General features: G+C 46.9%; 1 protein-coding gene across 15 annotated transcripts in view; it reads left to right on the top strand.

Annotated features, from left to right (window-relative positions):
- The window catches only part of LOC105190229 (mucin-5AC), a 54,841-nt gene that overhangs the window by 16,942 nt on the left and 15,624 nt on the right, over positions 1 to 22,275 (top strand). For 9 of the 15 annotated variants that reach the window (XM_025296889.1, XM_025296886.1, XM_025296883.1 and 6 more), the window contains exons 2-10: positions 5,963 to 6,065; positions 8,906 to 8,965; positions 16,826 to 16,962; positions 17,268 to 17,544; positions 17,898 to 18,018; positions 18,395 to 18,515; positions 20,429 to 20,526; positions 21,354 to 21,498; positions 21,777 to 21,852. In XM_025296889.1, the coding sequence (XP_025152674.1) occupies positions 5,963 to 6,065; positions 8,906 to 8,965; positions 16,826 to 16,962; positions 17,268 to 17,544; positions 17,898 to 18,018; positions 18,395 to 18,515; positions 20,429 to 20,526; positions 21,354 to 21,498; positions 21,777 to 21,852 (1,138 nt within the window). The remainder of the gene's footprint in view (positions 1 to 5,962; positions 6,066 to 8,905; positions 8,966 to 16,825; positions 16,963 to 17,267; positions 17,545 to 17,897; positions 18,019 to 18,394; positions 18,516 to 20,428; positions 20,527 to 21,353; positions 21,499 to 21,776; positions 21,853 to 22,275) is intronic. The other 6 variants (XM_025296890.1, XM_025296905.1, XM_025296911.1 and 3 more) reach the window with 4 other exon arrangements.

Raw genomic sequence — 22,275 nt, 5'->3', positions numbered from 1 at the left:
AACGACCCTCCGCGGCCGACGTTTATTGAGGGCTCCTCGCGCCGAGTCATCCTGTGCTCGCGACTCGACGTAATCCCGGACGAGAAACGGGATGTTGATAAGCGACAGGGTGAGGCGCGACGAGGCGAGGCAGGAGGGGGGGAGGGGGTGAGGGGAGGAAGAGAGGAAGGGGCGAGACGAGGCGAGGACGAGGAGAGGTCGGGCGAGGACGACGGACGATTTCGAGAGCGGTCGTCGCAACGTATGTAGTTGCGAGCCGACTCCTTCAGCTAACCCAGGGTGCAACGTAACGCGGCGCGGAATTGCACGGTCACTCGGCTGAATCGACCCCCCGGTGCAATTCGTCACGAAAGGTGGTGGTGGAGAAAACCGGCACTGCGCCACCGTTCGCGTCCGTCGATATGCACGATCGCATGCACGACGCCGCGCCGCGCCGCGCTGCGCGAACGTACGTTGACTCTTGCCGCTTCATCGGCGGTCGCATTATAGCGCAACGCGCTCTGCCCGGTGCTTTCAGCGCACCTGGGTGAGAGAAGATCGCCACGCTTCTCTGCGTCCATGAGTTTCGCTCGAATCGCGGGAGAACGATCTAGAGCAGCGTTCTTCTCTTATTCCGCGACGACACACTTAACGACACATTTAACGTCCGACTTTTTTACAAGTGCTTTAAGAATAAAATTTGAGTTTTTTTGAACTGAGACTACAAGTAGTGACAACCGAAAAAAAATATCAGAATTTTATATGTACGAAAAGCTACCTTCTGAATAAATGAGTACATGAAGTTTCCGCTTTCCGTTTGTTGGTTTCGTTCGTAGTTTGGTTTTTTTTATCGTTATTTTTTTATCGTATCCTAAAAGCATATACGAAATGAACAAAGAGAAATGAAGACATCACCCGATAGTCAGCTTGACATTTTTGAGCTGAAACTTTAGTATATTTGTGAATGAAGTTTATCATTCAGATTATCGTCAAGCTTACTATTTCAGAAGAATATCTTATAGATCACCATTTAGATAGTCAATCGTTCCTTCATTTTTCGCCGCATAAGAAGCACTGTAGGTCAGCAGGTTTCACGAAAATAGGTTGATTTCTTGATTTTCGTGTCCACCATTTTGAATTTCTGTATTCTTTTAATTTTACATTTTGCATCTGAGAAAGCTTCCAAATGTACAAAATTATAACAGATATCAATCTATTCATTTATAGTGCACTGTTAGATGTCAGTAATAATGCTAACTATGCCTACTTGGAATTTGATAAAACATGTTATCATTAAAACTAAGCTAAAAACAGATTAAACTGAATCTATATACAATCTATATACCATTTTTTAGAAGAAGAATTCACCTTTACAATGGTGCAAAGAAAACGAAAATATCTCCTTTTTCGACTAAATTGTGGATTCTTAAATGCGTTTCTGATAACTATAGGAGGTTAGCGTTAAAGGCTTAAATTATGATGATCAAAAAAAGCGTATAAAAAAGAATATACCTTTTTCGATTTATTTATTAACACAAACAATCACAATGCACCATCACGATCAGAAATTAAACAATTTAACAAAACAAAAAACAATTGAACAAAACAAAACAATTTATTATATAATTTGTAATAAGAGGATAACGATTAAAATTCTTAAAAATTTTACACACCTTAGATCGTCTCACGGTACACCGATTGAAAATCACTGGTCTAGAGGTGATTCTCGCCTCTTCCGAAAGTCGTCGGGATGGAGAGAAACAGAGAGAGAGAGAGAGAGAGAGAGAGAGAGAGGAAGCGTCGTGATTTGCTTATTCGCGGTGGAACTCGCGACGAAGTGGGACTACATTCGTGGGAAAACGCGCGGATAATAGGAATGATATTCACACGGAATAGTCTCGCTCACATGCTTACTGTTATTGTGCGAGAGGGAGAGGAGTAAAACGGAGAGTTATTTTGAAAACTTGCATCGCGCTCTCGACGGAGAATTGCTCAAAAATGCATGTACCTGCACGCGTTTGTCTCGGTATACGCGAGAAGTGTAATTACTATTGTACGGGGCTGAAAATACAAGCGCGGAAAGTCGATTTCTGTGCGAGGGAGGGAAGAACCGGCATTGCGCCACTGTGTTATGTCTTCGTCGATATTCGCGGCACTTGGCCCGCGTCGTCGTCAGTACACAGTACGTTGACTTTTACCACTTGCGTTATACCGCATTTGTGCCGCACTGTATAGCACATTACCAGAACGAGATAAACTTCCAGCCCCTATTGCGCGCGACATTCCCGAAATGCGCGTTTGGAAGGAACGTTCGAAATGCCCAGAAATCGACCGAGGTATATCGCGAGCCAGCTTTGCGTTTTCTTTCTTCTTTCCCTGTCACGGTATTGCCTCGATCTCCTCGATCACGCGAAAATGTTTACCTACTTCCTGGTAAACCTCGGGCGAACTTTATAAATCCGCACCTCTCTACGGTGTTCGAGCAGAATATTTCGCCGCTCACTTCGCCGTTGTTCGAATTTTCACAAACTTCGCTCGCCGGCTCGTGCATTCAAGGCGTCGATCGATTCAAGGCGGATGATCGGCGTCAATTTCGTGCAATTTTCAACATCAGGTTATAAATACCCGCCCTCGCGTTAATTACCTGTTATTAAGGTTTCGATAATTAATTTTACCAATAACACGGCGGTGTATTGCTATTGTACGCATAATCCGCCTTGCGAACGCAGCCGGGCGTTCACTGAACGAGGCCGTATCAGTGCCTCGTCGCCGATGGTGCATCGCTCTGTTTGCGCAATTATGTATCGAAATATTCCTCGCAAACTTGCTCAGCACACAAACTTCGATTTCGTCGTTAAACTTCGCGGACAAAGTTGCAAATGCACGCACACACACACACACACACACACACACACACACACACACACACACACACACACACACACACACACACACACACACACACACACACACACACACACACACACACACACACACACTGCGAATGCTCCCGGAAAATGATAAAGAAGCGGAGAACCGATAGCGGTTGGCGGTTGTTGCCGAGTGTTAAGCGTGATACGTGTTAATTAATCGCGAAACTCTCGCGTGTAACACTCGACTCTAGGATTTATCACAGGTGCCTCGTCTCGATTGCTGAAGAAACTGAAATTCATAAAAACAGAAGAAAGATAATATCGCACGATATACGAAATGAAATAAATTTAGCCGGTGTATTTTTTTAATAATACATCGCTCTCTGTGCGGTGTTATTTATACGTCGTAAGACGTACTCGAATAATCACATCACGCGATCACACATGCGTAGGCATTTGAAAACACGTATCGCGTCTCGCTGGAACCTCGGCCGTTGAATTTGGCGACCGGCCAATTCGCCGGCCGAAAAACTCGAACGAGAAATTTGATCGGGAATTAAATATGTGTACACGAATGCATATTCTCGCTCGCTCGCAGGTGAAGCACGCTGAGACACGCCGCGATTAAGATTCCCCTCTGGACACCCGATACGCATATCGGCGCGTATCTAATCCGCGATGGTCGCGTAGCGGTACCACGCGATATTTCGGTCTATCCTGTCATCTCCTCGTCCTCTCCTCCGCCCCTGCTCCCCTTGCCCCGGCAATTGCCCTCGAAAGGTAATGAGACGAGATGGCGGGACACGCGGGAGAGGATCGTTGTCGACGATCGCATCTCGACGTCTCTCATCGGCGCGCATCCGCCCGGAAAAACAGATTTCTCTCCGCTCCGTCAAAGTTCGATCGATCAGAAATTACTTCGCGGTATCCATTCCGGTCGGAAGAAGAGAAACATGTGAGGAGGCCGAATGTGGGCTCAATAATGTGACATTAAGTGCGCCGCAAGGAGACGAGGAGTATTTTGCTCGTGCCATTTCAAGCGTGACAACGGCGCACCGCCCCGCGCCTCTCTCCGTTACTTGTTTCTTTTTCTCTCTTTTTAATCCGGAAACTCCCGGAACTTTGCCTTGTCTTTCTAACTTCATAAGCATTCGTGAATCCAACGAGCTTTATCTGCGGGCGATTTTCGAGCACGCGACTCCGATGTACGATAGAAATACCGGAGACTTCGGCGGCAGTTTCGAGTTCCGTAAACGGATGTATATGTCTACGGCGTGTATATAGCTTTTCCATTTAACTTGCCGTCATTATTCCCCGATCACGCGGAGACCCGCTGGATGATTTCAATGGAACCGGCGGCGCCCGTCGATGTCACGGCAACTTTGCGCACTCATTGTCCTGCAAATCGTCGTTGGAATTCGTTTCTGAATCGCGCCGCACTTCTCCATCGCGATCAATGAGTTTTCACGTCGCGAACTGATCTCTCTCTCGCGTCTCTCACTGATCGTTTAATAAAATTCTCCATCGGAGATTCATCACGTCCTCGCAATTTCTCAAGCATCTTATTCGCTCTCCGATGCTCGAGCTATTGATAATTTTTTCATATCGGGAGGCGCGATAGAAGAGATCGCGAGTGGTTGTGAAGTAGCAATGATGAAAAATATGCGGTTTTTGCAAAATTTCTTTCTCTCTCTCCTCTCATACGTGACTCCTTCAGGGAAGGAGAAGAGAGAAGGAAAATAGTGTACTTTATGTCGTCTAGGCGCGGCGACCTATGGTAAAGGTTAACGTTGTCCCACATCGCCATTAATAAATAGGTGTCGCAGAATCGATAATCATCCACACATGCACGGTTTCAGGACAGAGCATGTATCGCATTTATTGTGGGAAGCCCGCATCTGTTTTAAATTATTAAACGTCGGCGAATTCGCCGCGATTGGCGGTAGCCGGCGGGAGCAAAATTTCGAGCCCGCTCGCTTCGTTCGAGGACATTTGAAAAAGGACTAAGGGGAAGCAGCTTTAAATTCAAGAGGAAAATTGAGGACTCCATTTATGAATGAAACAAACGAACGCGGAGAGATTGAATCGAAATGGCGCGAAGAATAGAACAATCTGTGAGCAAAGGCGAGTTTAAGGAAGATGTTTCTCAATATTTGTATGTAGCTCTATCTGCGAATTCGGCCGTTTTAATTATATCTCATCCAGCTTCAACGACGCAGACGTCGTTTCGGATCAAAATAATTATGCTCCGCGCGAAAGGGAGAGAGAGAGAGAGTGAGAGAGAGAGAGAGAGAGAGAGAGAGAGAGAGAGAGAGAGAGAGAGATACACGGGTCCCAAAGCCTTACCGAATGGATTATGGAAGCCCTAACCGTCGACCCGACTCATCTATCGAGACCTTGCAGCATATTTTCATTGATGCGACGAATGTTGGCGAGGCTAGAAATATTTTACGACGGCGAAGCTTATTTCGGGCGCAGTCTCTCTTCCTTTTCTTCCTCTCTTTCACCCCCCGAGATCATTGATTATAGTTTATCAATCTAACTACGACCCTACATCAGTGTATTACATTACCAAGTCATATTTCCCGCTGAATGAATAATACATTCGCTCGACGAACTGTCTGAGTTTGGAAAACTCGAATTTTTTTCTAGGTCAAGTACGCAAACAACATGTTTTTTCTTTTCTTTTTTTCTTTTCTTTATTCTTGGTAATATGCGTATTACGTTAGTACGAACTGGCACGCACAGGTGGCCCCGCTGTTTAAAATCGTAGAAAATAACGGAATATTACCGTTCCTCTCAGGATGAAAAATGCGATCTTGGAGGAGAGAAGAGAAATGCCTGCTGCGGCAGTCCATTGATCTTGATTCTTCGCACTTTGCTTCCAGCCGAGAAAGCCAAATTCCATTGTTGTCTCTTTATCATTAGTTACTGCTCTTTCGGCGAAGAATGGTGGTGGGAAAATAATAAATCTCTCACGCCACCGTCGCCGTCGAAAGTTATTTGCGACCAGGACCCGATGTCTCAAACTTTGCTGGGATAACTCGATCGGTCCGGTTCGATTCGTCCGTATCTCCTGTCTAAGACCCAGTTTCAATTACATGTTACAGCAGCTTCATTCGGAATACAGGAGCACGTACACATGGCACGAGTACACGGGACCGCATCAAGAGCATACGGTTGTGCGACGCGCGCCGCAACCGCCACCATCGAGTAAGTGACATTTATAATAATGAGGCAGGCAGCACATTTTCTCTCGTTGTACTTACCATTAGCAGAACGTTAATCCTAAACGGTAGAAACTCGTGACTCGCAGCCGGCACCGGCAGGCCACGATAATTTGCCAGAACTGGCGTTACTACGCGATATTTTATAAGTACATTAATAAAGGAGCGAAGCTAATTAATCGACGCGTTGAAAATGTGTTGTTTAAAAAAAAAGAAAAAACAGGGCAGGGAGGAGGAAGAACACATCAGCGATAATCTTATAAATTCAACGTTAAAATCGTCGAAAGAGAAAATCTCAGAGGCTGTTTTATACTGTTTAGGCTTGACGCGGTTAGTAAACACTGTCGTGTCGCTCGAGCGTGAATCGGCCGATTTGTCCGTCATATTTTTCAACTTTATTCTGCAAACGTATATATGTATAATTTTCTCCACTTCAGCGGAAACGCTTTTACCGAAGAGATACAGAGGTACGGTGGCTAACGACGAGAATAAAAAAGATAAAAGGAATACGGCGATACACGCTCTCGAGAACGTTCTACTCGCTGAACTACTTCCTTTTTTTTCTCTTATATTAGTTTTGTAAGGGTGTCTTTAGTGATCTCGTTTACTCGTGTTACTACTCGTGTTATATCGTAAACGCACTCGCTCTCCACATCACGTTTTTATCATCCCGTTCACTTCATTCACATATTACATGTACGTCACACACTCCCACACACACACACACACCCATACACACACACACACCCACACACACACACACACACACACACACACACACACACACACGCACACACACACACACACACACATGTGTACACGTACTGCGTTCTCGTGATTTACATGCGATATACGTATTATGTCATATTATTTTTTATACAATATATGATATATATATATATATTCGTATATATACACTTTTATATATATTTATATATATATAAATTATATTATATAATGATATTTTATATATATGATATATTATATATATATATATATATTATATAACAATATTTTATATATATATATATATAAAGTTGAGTGTTTGTATATTTATCTGTCTGTCTGTTTGAAACGGCAACGATTGAGAACTGCTAAACGAGTCTGTATGGAATCTTAACGGTAGATGCAATAATCCTCCCGTAGCTACATCATTACGTCGATGATACTTCCGAAACGACTACCGAGTCATCGATTATCGACCCTTGTTTAATTTCTCGTCACATTCTTGACTGGATAGACGCCGGGGCGACGAGCCGAGACGTGGTGTTGTACTCCGTACGTCGTGTGTACGTCGTAACGTACGTTTACGACACATTCACGTTCTCCTCGTGCCGCGAACTTCTCACTTCTCGCGCACTTTGTACCGGTGTTTCTGTGTAAATGCTCGAGTTGTAAAGTAGATGCGCGTCTATTCCACGGCAACGCGGGCCAAATCCGGTTCTCGAACACAAACGTCAGCTGTCGATCGGGTCGATGCATGTATCCCGTTTTGCGAAAAGCCGAGTACTTGTAGGTAACTACGTGGATATACGAGAGAGGAGAAAAATAATAAACGTCGTGTCTGAGATATTTTCTTCCGCGTTTCGATCGTAGACAGATGGAATAACGGACAAAGTGCAAAAGGTGACACTGTAGCAATTTAATTTCAAGAGATAGAGCGAATATATTCTCGACGTCGGAAGATGAGCCATCGCGACAAGTGTGATTAAGTTTCCATCGGAAGAGAAGCTTGAATAGGAATTTCCTCGAGAATAGACTATTGATCGGAGAATTTCCCATATGATTCAAGGAATCTTGAGAATCTGTTTGGGATCCGCGAGGTGCCTTTGTCGAGCGTAACACGAACGACAGCGAATAAGAAACGGCGAAAAGGCGGAGGTCCTTTTCTTTTTTTACTTTCGCTAAAGGGCTGCCAGTAAATATGGAATAAATAGACGCGCGTTTTTCCTTCTCTCTCTCTCTCTCTCTCTCTCTCTCTCTCTCTCTCTCTCTCTCTCTCTTCTCCCCCCTTTCTTTTTTTCTTTCTCGAGCAAAATAAAGGCGCAGATATTAGCGAGATATCGGCGCGTTCATGTGACGACGTGTTCTCGACCGTAGGGACACATATCGATCGTCGATCGTCCCCAGGTAGTCGTCGACTCGAATTTAATCGCGATCTCGCTCCGATCCCTTCCGCGACCTCGTTTCGCGAGAGAGAAAATTCTCCGCGAGAGCGAGAGCGGTTCCACGTGTAAGGCAATTTGGCCGCGGTGAATTCCGCGCCGTTGGCTTTCCCATCTTGACGTCGCGCGCTTATACTTTATAGCGGCTCACGGCCTCGAGAAGCGAGAGGCAAGCCCGACCTCGCCTCGCGCCGATCGAACTCCTTCGTTCTTCTCCCAGCTCTCTCGTCATTTTTTATTGCGGCGGACGTGCCGTTCGCGAGGAAGAAGGGTATCGGTAATTATTTTCGTCGTTCGTTACTCCGATCCCTCGCGTCGATATCCCGCGTTCCCGCGAGAGGGACGGGCGAAGCTCCGCGATTTTTCGGCGTCGGCAGCGTCGACAGCGTCGACAGCGGCACCGTAGCAGCGGGTCGTGTCAACAACTTTCGACAATAGAAAAAGACGGGACAGAGAGTCACACACCGGGAATTTAGTCCGCGATTAGCAGCGCGATCGATCACACACATCGGACAGAATCGAAGACGGGGGGTGGGGTGAGGTGGGGTGGAGTGGGGTGGGGGGAACGCAGGTAAAACGCGGGAGGAAAATGATAGATGGAGGAACAGTTTAGCGGGAGGAGAAAAGAGAGAACGGTGCCAGCTGCGAATTTTGATTGCAGCGAAGCAACCGAGCGCGAAGCTACAATCGGCCAAGTCAACCGAGGATGAGAACAGCGAAGGTAAGACGAACGATTGCGGAGCAACGCACAAACGCCCAAAGATTATTTCGGTTTGTTTTCGCTCTCACGTAACTCAACCCCGGAGGAAACCCTCCCCTTCCCGTTCCCCCAGCTGCTCTGCCCGTACATATACCCGTCATTAGTTTCGCTGGCTGATGAGAAAGAGCTTTGTAGCTGAGTGTCAACTCCTTCACTAAGCGCAAAGTCACGACGCTTTTGTAGAATAGAAGTCCGGAGCCCAGCTTGTTCGAATCACCGAAACTGCAACACACACACATACACACACACACACATACACACATATACACACGCGCGCGCGCGCGCGCTCGTCGCTGCTGTTTACGTTCATCCCGGAGATCGCGCGCGTGCTGCATGTGGATTTGCATACGATTACGATTTGTATATCATTTGTCCATATTTTCACGCAACTCGACGACGTTGCGTCTCGCGGGCATCGTTACTTGCGATATCTCGCCGGCGCGCAGGGAATGGAAACACACACACAGTGAAAGGGTTGATCAAGAGTGTCTAATTGTTGCGAAAGTTCCCCCGGTCTTTGCATAATTGCTTCGAGGTATCCTTGGAGAGAGGAAAGGAAGACGGGGGTGGGGACGGAGGTGGGAGAAAAAAGTCAATCGCGAGTTCGACGAGATGAAAGGATATATTTGAACTTTTCCGCAACGAACGATCTGAATATTTGAGGGCTCAAAGAACACGAAGTTCCTTTCAATTCCGCGTTGGAAGTTTCACCCCTTTTAACGTGAAAACCGACGGGGACTTTCAGAACAATGCGATTTGCGACTGATCGCTGGTAGATGATCCCTTACTGACGAATTAGACGCCACTCTGCAGATTGCCCCTCCCTCTCCCCTCCACCCGCCTCCCTCTCCCGCCCGGCCGTCCACTTGTTTTCGTTTCTTTCTTCTTTTCAGCGCTCGCATTTGCATATAACGCGCGATGCTTCCGGCATTCCGGTATCTTTTCATGTATATTTCACAATGACGTAACACGTTCGTGCATCTCCTCCGACTACGGAGAGATTAAATCATCGTCGTCGACGATCGCTCGCAGAATCGACCGTTTCCCGAGCAAAAAATTGTTAGGCCCGTCCTCATGAAGTACAAGGCCCCGATAAGACTGAAAGTCGGATGCCCTAAAAAAGGATGTCTCATTATTATCACATCAAGCCCCGAGATGGATCTTTTAGGGATACCTTAGATTTTACCAGAAAAAAGTCTTTGATGAGGAAGACCTTAGATTTAATAAATAAAGCTTTGATAGGGGAAGCTGAGAAGGGTCTTAGAAGAATTTTTAGGGATGTCTTAGATTTTACAAAATAACGCTTTAACATGGAAAACTGATGTGGGCCTTAAAAGGATCTTTTAAGGATGCTTTGGATATATAAAATCAAGTTTTGTTACAGAAAATTAATAAAATCTGAAGCGTGTAATAACATTGTCAGAGTTCAGTATTGTTTTAGTAGGTACGCTCTCTATTCGGTTCTTTTAACGATTTTTTAATTATACTGCAATTAAAAAAAATTTTATTAGTTTTATTAGTTGCCATATTCATTAGTCTTTTCCAAGGATTTTTCTAGCATTGCCTTCCTTTTGAGATGCAACAAACTTTAATAAAAATAGTAGCGGGATTTTTCCGTGTAAAGAATGCTATATTTTATTGCAAAGTATGCTATATTTTTAAAATAAAAAATTCTCGTTGTATACTAACAAAGTTATAAAGAAATAAAGAAATTGCAGTCTAAATTTCTTGGAATGAAAAGAACGAATATTTTTATTCAAGCAATAATAAAAATATTCCCTTATAAAGCCCTATTAATATTTGTCACCTATCTTGTAGGGCCCTTGTCTTTCTATTCCTACTAGGGCCCGATTAATGTTGGGGAAAAATAATCAGGCCCTTAGCAGAGCCTTATTCTACTCGGCTTGGTCACGAGCACGATCGGCGCGCGGAAAAAAGTTCACGCTCGCGAAATATCGCGTATCACTGGAAATCTTGATTTTCCACGCGAAACGCACGTCACTCGAGTGCATTCGGCCATGGAATCACACTCGGGCGGTGTGGTGGTGAAATCCACGCGAGAAAACCGCGATCGCAAATCATCAGCGCTATTTCATTCTCGCATCTACGTCAGAATATCTCTATCTTCTGGCCAATTCGCCCGACACACGGGACGATATATATATATATACACACACACACATACAATATACAGGGTGCCAAATTTCAAACGTAGCAGGTAAAAAAATCTCGAAAACTATGAAAGATATTAAAAAAAGGTAAAACACGTGTTCCATGATTTCGAAGGGGAAAGAGAATGGCATTATCAGTTTTTTATGTGGAGGGCATTTTCAAGGTCAGAGTTGAAGGTCAATTTAATTTTTTAAAATAGAAAGCTCAATTTTTTATCATATCTTCTTTTTCTACCAATTAATTTTAACAACTTTTGTCTGAAATAGATTGTTTTATTTGCCTAATATTTTTTGAAATATTTCAGGAAAACTTGGTAACTTTTTCAACATTTAACTTACGATATCTCGCTAACTATTCGTCGAAAGAAAAAATAGTATTAGACTTTTTTACTTTATTTACTATCAAGAATACGTTGCTATAATAGTGCCCTAACTTTTGTTAACTTATCGACTTTTGGAAATTTCAAAATTATTAAATTAACAAAAGTTAGGGCATTATTATAGTAATATATTCTTGATAGTAAATAAAGTAAAAAAGTCTGATACTATTTTTTCTTTCGACGAATAGTTAGCGAGATATCGTAAGTTAATGTTGAAAAAGTTACCAAGTTTTCCTGAAATATTTCAAAAAATATTAGGCAAATAAAAAAATCTGTTTCAGACAAAAGTTGTTAAAATTAATTGGTAGAAAAAGAAGTTTGATAAAAAATTGAGCTTTCTATTTTAAAAAATTAAGTTGACCTTCAACTCTGACCTTGAAAATGCCCTCCAAATAAAAAAACTGACAATGCCATTCTCTTTCCCCTTCAAAATCATGGAACACGTGTTTTAGCTTCTTTTAATATCTTTCATAGTTTTCGAGATTTTTCTTACCTGCGTTTGAAATTTAGCACCCTGTATATACGCTCTCGTGCTCTCTCGCTCATATTTAGCTGCACGAAAGTTACCGCGAGCGCTTAGCCCATAGATATATGTACATATATCCTCCCCCTGGACTTCAGGCCGATTGTAGTAGCGATTAATCGTTGCGATTGAATCATGCATACGACTCGGATATACGACGATATGCGATAATACAGAGAATCGGTATAACATTACTTTCGGAATTCAGCAATCGATAGCCCCGATATCCCCGAGATTATTCGCGGGAGCGGAAGCTCGCGAATGCGACTGTTGTGCGATGCAACTGCGCGATTGTAACTGCGACAGTTTGCCTCGTTCGTTGTCACGTTAATTCAGTCAATTCTTTGCCCCGCATGCGACACCGCCGCGACAGCGGAGACGTCGCGGTGAAATGTGTGCGCGATAATTTTGCAGCGATAACAAAAACGACGTTTACACGCGAAACACGATCGAGGAGCAACGACGACTCATTCGGTGGTGCTCGTCGCGAGCTTATTAAAAAGTGACGACCATTCCGCTCCGATCGCGGAGAAATAGATTAGACGCCGCCCGCGCGGTACGTAACTTCCAGCGCAATTGTCCTAATTAACTCTGCTCCTCGCCCCCCTTCCCCTCCCCCCGCTCATTCCTCGCATGCATGATTCAATTAGATCGTCGCAAAGAAACTTCACCGCCTCTTCTACTCGAATTCTTCCAAGTGTCGTCGACACTCATCGATTATTACTCACCGGCCGATTAATCGTCACCGCAATCGGAGGGAGTTCGCGCGTATTTTGCAAAATGCGCGCGTCCGCGCGTCCACGAGGATTTCCTCGGGAAATTGCTCATCGCGAATTTTCCCCTCTCTTTACGGCGTCTTTTACGAGCCGGTCGTTTCTCGAGCGATATCTTGAACATTTACAATCCGTTTTCTTTCGAGCGAGAGACACATCTCGGCTCCGGAACAGAAATACAGCACTTGTCAGTCAGCGGTGCGACCTATTTCTCCGTAAAAATGACGATCGCGCGCACGTTTCGCCATTCTCGATGCGAATATTATACTTGATCGTTGCTCGAGCGGCGAGCGTCGATTTCTCGAATGTGTGTGTTCCGCATGAAACAAAGAGGTATTTACGGGAATCCTCGGGGGGGATATCGCGTCGTTTATACGCGAATCAAGCGCGGACCAAGCGCGAGGCCCTTTGTTCGTGGCGCAGCTCACCGTGGCGAGACGCAGGTGCGATTCGCATCCGCGATGGAGCAAGGCGATAAAAAAAGGTCTACGGATACGATCGGTTGTCCATAGCGTTTGATAGCGATTGAGGGAAAGGCGCGGTTAGGCGTCTCTGTGTATTCTCTCGCGTCAGCCGCGATGGGCGCTTATGGGATCCAATTGAAATGCCGCGCGTGTCGCGATAACACTAAATTACCTCGACCGGTGCCATTAGCATTAATTGTCGTGACCGTTCAACCGCCCGTTATAATTCGCGCGCGCGCGAGCGTCGATAGTGGCGGATTCGCACGTCGTATGACGCGAATTAATACTTCGCGGAATGCGGAATCGTTCCCTTTCGGATTTCTTTCTCTCGGCGGCGCGACGTCGAGACGGTCGACTCTCGAGGAATAACCTGGTGAGGTTCTTTTTTTTAATTCGCTCTTGATTAACGCGTTATTTTATCGATCCTTCTAATGGGGATTACCGCGTTATCTGCACCTTACGCTTTTTTATTCGCGAGCTAATCAACGAGGACTCGGGGCGTTCCCAATTAAGGGAATAATTCACACGGGCTGTACGCAAAAATGATGAATATAATTCGCCTCTGCGCGATCGACGCGCGAAATAAAAATCGAAAGTCGGATTGAAAGGCTGAAGGATCTTTCCATGCGGCGGCACTGCCACATTCCGGTGTCCAGAATATCCAGAACTATCAGATTCTTAATCGCACCTGACAATGCGTCGCGTTTTATCAGATCTTCCGGCAAAAAGAAAAGAAGAAAATACTGCAGATAGCTGTTCGTCAAATTTCTCGCGCTTCCTCCCTCTCTCTTTCTCTTTCTTTCCGCTATCGTATCATCAAAGTCATTTGAGAGTCGTTCAACCGATCATTTATCGTGCGACAGAACGCAAGCACAGCTGCGGCGATAATTGATTCGCACTCGGTGAATTGAGGCGTACGAGAGAGAGAGAGAGAGAGAGAGAGAGAGAGAGAGAGAGAGAGAGAGAGAGAGAGAGAGAGAGAGAGAGAGAGAGGGCTTTATTGAGACCACCGCGGGCTTATCATTCGCCGTCGGCCGTTGATAGGTACGGAAATCCCGGCCCCTTCCCTCCCCCCTCGCCGCAGTCGATAGCATCCCGCACAAAAGTGTACCACACCAGCGCATCGGTGTATACGGAAGGACGAATGAATCTCGCGGTTCTCGCGGATTTTCCGTATTTCGTACCGGCGAGAGCCGGCGAGAGCCCGATACGCGCGGTAATGATTTCTTCGTGGGCGAAATTTTGACCGTGTGGGCGAAACAACCGACACGAGGAGATAATGCGATTTGCTGATTCGCGATTTCGCCCGTTCGGTTTGTCCGGATTCTCTGCTGTTCTGCCGACGAGAATCTGAATCGCGCCCCCGTATCCCCGCATCCGACGTCTCGCCCGGACTTTTAATTCACACGACGAGAATTGGTCGTTAACGAGAACGTATCCGCCGGATCTTGATTAACGGGACATTTAATCGCGGCGTTCATCAAACGGCGACTTTCTTTCGCCGATAGCATTCCCCGATAGCATCATCCGTATTTCCTTATCGAATTGCTAATTAGCGATTAATTGGGGACCCCGCGGTTTCAGAGAGTCCGCAGAAGCGAGCCGCATTAGCGCGGGAAGGAATCAGTTCGGCAGATTTCATGCGTCTTGCGAATCGCACAACTTTCGCGAACTCGTTACCTCGCGCTTGATATTTCATCGTGTTAAAGAGAGACACGTGAATGTGCGCGTCGCGCGTTTCAGCGTCAACCTCGATCACCGCGTGCGAGGTCGCGTCAATCGATCAATTATAACAGGACAGAGGTGAATCAGAGGCCGAGAGCCTCTCTCTCTCTCTCTCTCTCTCTCTCTCTCTCTCTCTCTCTCTCTCTCTCTCTCTCTCTCTCTATTGCCAGGTACATTTCGCGTTTCGCGATCACGCGCGCCATGTAAGATGTCGCGTACACGCCGCGGCGGTTAAAACGGCACTGAAGTGCTACGCCTACGTAATGACGTGTACCAGGCGCGCGTATTGCATCGATCCCGCGTATCCGCACCTCGCTTTGCCATCGAGCCGTAAAACGAGTGCGGCTAAATGTGCGGAGAGAATCGTCGTCGTCTCCGCGACGTGGCTATAACGGAAATAACGCGCCGCGCTTGATTTATACACAATACCGCCCGCTCTCGCGCCTTCGTCTTTCACGGGCGACCTGCTTCGCGCGAAACAACACCTTCGCGCGTTTTTTTCCGAAAAGTATCGCACGAACCTTCACCGCCGGTCGCGGGTGCTCCCCTCTCCCCCCCCCGCCCCGCCCCTCGCCGGCGGTAGTTTAGCCCCCCGTGGAAAATCTGCGCGTGGAAAAAAATCGGAAGTCGGCTCTCGTCACCGACGTGAGAGAGTTCCACGGCTGATTGCGAAGCGAGAAAATCCACCGCACCACACGCGGCGGATGCGAGTCTTCGTGAGATTGTCGAGACGCGAGCTTCTCAATGAACGACTCGAACAACGAACGGAGAGCATCTCACCTACGATCATCGGGTACATAGTAACTCAATCGACGGGAGAGAGAGAGAGAGAGAGAGAGAGAGAGAGAGAGAGAGAGAGAGAGAGAGAGAGAGAGAGGGAGAGAAATCGGCATACAGTTAATCGGTAAATCGTTCTTTTGTCTTTTTCTCCCTCCCTCTCTCTCTCTCTCTCTCTCTCTCTCTCTCTCTCTCTCTTTGTGCGTGTCTCCGCGACTCTCAATCATTATTGCTTGCTCGCTCGTGTTGCACCCGCTTTCCCGAGAGCTTTCCCCGCATGGCGCTTGTCAGAGTTGCCTCCTGATTTTAGCACCGAGAGAGAACAAGTGTGAGTCTCTCTTACACACATAAAGTTATTTCTTCTACATAGCTCATTTAATTCCGACATGAACATCCCCCGCTTACGAATCTCTCGCCACCGATCTCTCGCGATTTTCTCGTTGTGCTTTTTTTGTCGTAGTAAGTGTAGCGGCTTCCGTGTCTGTTTTGCTTGCAATCACGCTTGGGAAGTCAGTCGGAACTTCACGGTGTCCCGATCGTTGGAATTGTTTTCTGTCACCCAGACGGACTTGCATAATAAGGTATATCCGTAATTGTCACTCGCAGAACCGTCACGAATCGCAAGTAGATGTTAGTAGAGAAAACGATGTAACAGTCGTAATCAATATCGCGACTTTCTCTCTCTCTCTCTCTCTCTCTCTCTCTCTCTCTCTCTCTCTCGTGTCCGGTGTCGATAAATTCAATCAACTGTCTGAGAAAGAGAAGAGAAAAAAATTGGGTAAACGCCGTTGCACAAAGTGTGTGTGAGCTTGTGTGTGGAAACAATTAACGTAACTGATCGGCGCCTCGGAAAATGAAAAGTTCACAAGCCTCTCGGGACGTTTCAACGATCAACTCGCACTTGTATATGATCGAGAGGCCGGACGAAGCGATGACGTTTCGAAATTAGCTTCGAGCAGAGGCGAGCGGGGGAGGACGACTGCTTTGATGACCACGTAAATCTTGCAGGGCCGACTCTGGAGCCGCCGTTGCCCAGACGAAAGAAATATCCGGAGCTCGCTTACAAGACACACGAATTCATCACCGCGGCGGACGGCGGTGGCATCGATGCCGTCGACTCGAACGTCGTAGCTGACAAAGTCCGGGTATGATCGATCCTTCCATGTAGACTCGCGAGATCGCGAGATCGCGAGATCGATCGCGGAGGGTTCGCGTCGCGCGCTAATGCGCGTTAATGCGCGTTAGCTCAGCTAGTAGACGAGATACGCGCGACGCGTGTGTGTGTGTGAGAACACCCTCGACGACTGATCGGTAGCTTTGCACGGTGATCGTTGAGCATAACTCAACGGCGCGACGGGGGGCGGGGGCGGGGGCGGGGGCGGAGGTAGACACTCGAAATAACCGGGGTCGACCGACGAGCTCGAGATCGAAATTTCGACTCTCGCCGCAGGAGGTTACAGCGACATCGGCACTGCCACCGAGTCAGCTCAGCAAGGCGATATCTCGTATCAGCACCGAGTACCGGCTGCAGTTCGCTTGGCCTAGGAGACCGCAGTTGACGAATGGCGAGACCCTGGCGCCGGTTCCTGCGGCGGGTGGTCCTACGGGCACCGCGGGCCCGCCGAGGAAGTCTCTCAGCATGGGGGCTCTTAAACAGGGCATGGCGCCCAGCGGACCCGCTCCGGTTCATAAGAAGCGGCCCGGCGACTTCGATCACAAGCGCGACGGTACTTATTGTTTCAATGTAATAATCCACTTTTGCCACTGATCGATGGACTTTAACGAAATGACTCGATAAAAGAGCCGAAGGGGGGGGGGTATTCTTCATGGAGAAAAAGGTTCGGTGGAGCGGTTAACGTAACGCGTGAGCGAAGCGTGTCGGCATGCTGCTTGAAGGAAACGGAGAATCCCTAGTTCTTACTAGGGCCAAGGTCGATTCTAAGAACCAGGGAGCAGTTTCGCTTTCTTCGAGCGAAATGCGTTTCTTTCGTTCATCACCGAGCGTTAATTCACCGAGAGTGTGGAATCTCTGGGCCAACCGCATTATTCATAGTGCGCCTGCTTTGGTGCTTTTTCACAGGGGTCCAAGCGTCCGAACTGGAACCACTGGTGGGCGGTACCGGGACGGACACGATCGACGGCACGGTACCGGAAGGCGACGAGCGCGAGGAGGATCTGTCGGATTTGAAAATAACTTTCAGGTCAGATCGCCAGCCGGGGAGCAGGATGGGCGGGCAGAGTTTGTCGCGCGAAAGACAGAAAAACAAGAAAGAAAGAAAGAAAGAGAATCATACGGGAAGAGAAAACAGAAAATTCGGCTATCCGCGCGAGGAGGATGTAGTAGTAGTAGTAGTAGTAGTAGTAGTAGTAGTAGTAGTAGTAGTAGTAGTAGTAGTAGTAGTAGTAGTAGTAGTAGTAGTAGTGATAGTAGTAGTAGTAGTAGATAAGCGAGGAAGCAAAAAGAGAGCATCTACGACGATCCCCGATCCGGTGTGAAGACGCGTCGTAATCGCGGTAGTCGCGACGCGAGGATTACTACACACGCGATCATTACACGTGAGACTGACTTATTTGCAGGGGTAAAAGGTCCGATAGAACGGTGCGGATATCGGACGATAAGGGGCCGGGCAAATCGCAGGCGAAACCATTTCCCACGGCGGAGGTGATCGAGCTCCGGCGACTCGCTGACGAGTACAAGGTAATCCGTGGGAGACGCGATTCGTCTCGCCCCGATCGAATCGAAACTCTTGAAGGTTATCACTGCGCGCGCCAGCTCACCCCTCGATATTTCCCGCGTGTCCTCCGCGCACTCGGCGCGCGGTGCAAGTGTTCTCGATCGACCGGATCGGCTGCATTCGTGCATCCGCGAGCGAACTTCCGATCGCCAAGATCATGCATGTTTTGTGCCCTTTGTTCCGTTGTTGCGGTGGCTTTTACGACGACGACGACGACGACGACGAGCACGACCACGACCCACCGTCCAGGAATCCAATCGCGCCGCGTGTTGCGTGTTCCCCAAGTCGGACTACTTTATTCACTTCACGATATTCCACGATAATGCATTCAATCGCGTCTGATAACACGATCGATCTCGAAGGTGGACTTTCGATCATTCGGCTTGCCTCGCAAACTAGAAATTACACAGCACAGATGACTTGCGATCGTTGCGCAATCGCGCACGCTTAGCCCGTCTACGACTCTCACCCCGCGTGACTTCTCATCGGAACGTCAGAAACGAACGCCTTCGTGCATTTTCCGCGAGCTCGCAGTTCCGGAAGTTTTTCATTCTTTCCAGCCGCAAAGTCAGGGCACAAGTACTCCAGATTTCAAATTCTTCTCGTTCTTCGTCACCTGAGCAGGATATTCAGTGTCTTCCCAAGCATGATCTGTGTCCCCTCTCAGGCCGAGTTGCACCGACGCTCTCGATTAATCGAGTCCGGTTAGCTACATTCAATTAAGTACATTTAATGAGAGTCAATTCTTCGTGCTCGACCGGAAGTCTCGAAGCGTTAATCGTCGTTGGTGCGATTGGCCTCTCAGGTCGGTGCTCTCGTAGTCTGATCTTATATAGTATTTAAGACCGTCTCAAGCTCATCTTCAGATTCCTCGCAGCCACCGGAGCAAAAAATTATGGACCTTAGAAGCATTTTTTAGGGATGCCTTAGATTTTACGAAATAACGCTTTAACATGGAAAACTGATGTGGGCCTTAGAAGGATCTTTTAAGAGGATGCTTTACACATACAAAATCAAGTTTTGTTATAGAAAATTAATAAGATCTGAAGCGTGTGCTAAAATTCAGTCAGAGTTTAGTATTGTTTTAGCAGGTACGCTCTATTCGATTCTTTTAAAGATTTCTTAATTATACCGTAATTAAAAATAAATTTTATTAGCTTTATTAGCTGCTATATTCATTGGTCTCTTCCAAGGATTTTTCTAGTATTGCCTTCGTTTTGAAATGCAGTAAATTTTAATAAAAGCAGCAGCAGGATTTTCATGTATAAAGAATGATATATTTTATTGTATAAAGTATGCTATATTAAAAAAAAAAATTCTCGTTGTATACTAACAAGGTTATAAAAAAATAAAGAAATTACAGTCTAAATTTCTTGGAATGAAAAGAACGAATATTGCCTCACAAAACCCCCCAATATTAATATCTTCTTATAAGGCCGTATTAATATTGCCTTATAAGGCCCTGTTGATATTGCCTTATAAGACTCTCGACTAATATTGCTTTGTAAGGACCCGTTAAACCATTTGTTATACATCTTGCAGGGCCCTTGTCTTTCTATCCCTATTAGGGCCCGACTAATGTTAGGGAGAAATAATCATTAATTTTCCTACTCGGGCAATGTGCAACATTGCTGCGACCAAACGACTACAATTGTACGGCACAGCGAAGATGATCTTAGGGCGGTCTTGAACATCCGATCGGTCTATCAACACCGAGCCTTGGTGTGTCCCTTTAGAGCGTGTGTGTATGTGTGTGTGTGTGTGTGTGTGTGTATGTGTGTGTATCTGTGTGTGTGTGTGTATGGTCGTTACATCCAGCGGTAGATTAGGTCGCGACGATAACGACGTACAGCTGATACATTTTGGTTTGCATTAGCATCGTGACTGGGGTTGCGGTCTGGCGGCCGAGGACGAGGCTTCACTGTGGAAACGAGTCTCCAGTAACCATGCGCTCAACGCCCTATCCCTTGCCAGGCCAGTACACTACTCCATCATTTTCCGAGGAGCTCACTGTGGTCACGCGATCTCATCTCGTCGCGGTCGCAACTCGCAACCGGCCGGCCGCTCGCGGACGCGAATCATCCCCGTGCCATTGACGTGCCGCGGAGGTCTCCCGCCGTTCCCGCGAACTGGACACGTCGCGCAACGGCGACCGATCGGAAAAGACGAGCGCCGGCGTCGCCGCGGCAATGTCTCAAAGAGCAAAAACTGCCCGCTCGTATCCGCTCGTTCGAAATTCCGTCGCGTTCCAATGTGTGGAACATGCAATTTGGAACGTAGAGAAAACGAGGCATCCCTCGGTCTCTCTTCGGCAGGAGATCCATCCGGGGACGTACCCGAATTGCGAGACCGCGTTTCCGGGAACGCGTCGGGTTGATCTCTCGAATATTGTAACAGCACTTCGAACACCAAGCATTACTTTGGCACACCTTTTGAAGCAACACACGTGCTCGCAATTTTTTGTCGTCTCGAGGGGGTGTCTCGACGCGTCCAATGCGGATGCGCTTGAGCCGCTCGAAAGTATATTTTACCTCGGGCACATATACATACAAAACACACACGAGTGCGCCGTTCTTCGAAGTCGCACATGTTCGTTGTGCTCGTCGTGCTGCGATCGATTTAGGAACGTCGCCGTTCACCGATTTGCACCGGCTGAGCGAGAAGTCTAGGGTCCATTGAGGACTTGGTAAATGTGTTCGCACCTTCACACGGGTCCCGTCGTAGTTAGCCTTTTGTTTCTTCCTCGAGCGGCTGCGATAGTCGGCCTGACGATCACGCGAACGCATCGATCGGCTGTTTAGATCGGTCACCAAGGAGGAGAAGGAGAAGGAGAACACGAGGAAGGTAGCACCGATCGCCACGATGGTGACTATGCCGCCGGCAGGTCGACCGTCTTCGGTGCAGGCCAGACCGATTCATGGGATATTGCAGGACGACATCAAAGCGGTATGCGAGTGTTTCTCCGAGTAGTCGAAATCATCTTCGCGAAATCATCTCAGCATCGAGAAGTAATCGATTGTCTTCCGCGACATTCCGTGGAATATTTGCCGTTTCTCCCTTCGATCTCTACGATTATCCGCGACTTATTATCAGCGACGAATTACTCCAAGTACAGAGATAAAAAGAGATGTTAATATTACTAGCGTACCATCCGTTATGTTATGGTTTCTCGAGGAGGATGTGGGAACATTCTTATATTGTATCTCGTGTGAATTCTGTCGCAGGATAATGATCGAGCCATCGCTCGCGCAAGAAAGGATTTCTTGATCCGCCACCATCTCGATCGTACCACCGGTGTAGGTACGTGATTAATAGCTGAATTAACTCAACTAACAAGGAACATCCCATATTTTTTTTATCGGCAATGGCTCACGGCTTTAAGGAGCGAAACTGCCCCTCAAAGTTTCATCCCCTTTATGCCTATCTCGATAATTATTGCAGATAGGAAAAAACTTTTTAAACAAAAATTGTGCGGCATAAAAAACTGTACAATTTTTGTTTAAAAAGTTTTTCCCTATCTGCGATATCATAAAGGGAATGAAACTTGGAGGGGCAGTTTCATCCCTTAAACCTGAGCCATAAAATTGCCGATAAAAAAAACATGGGTCTCCTATTATTCTTGGCTACTCTGCAAATATGCCGAATTTCGTCGAAATCGGAGACACACACTTCGTGGATGTTCCTTGTAAGTAACCAAGTAACATCCGAAAACCCGACTTCGTT

Source organism: Harpegnathos saltator, unplaced genomic scaffold (genome assembly GCF_003227715.2).
Source record: "Harpegnathos saltator strain DR-91 unplaced genomic scaffold, Hsal_v8.6 scaffold10, whole genome shotgun sequence".
NCBI lineage: Eukaryota > Metazoa > Arthropoda > Insecta > Hymenoptera > Formicidae > Harpegnathos > Harpegnathos saltator.
The sequence above is the reverse complement of the archived record's forward strand: the minus strand, read 5'-3'. Positions and strand labels throughout refer to the sequence as shown.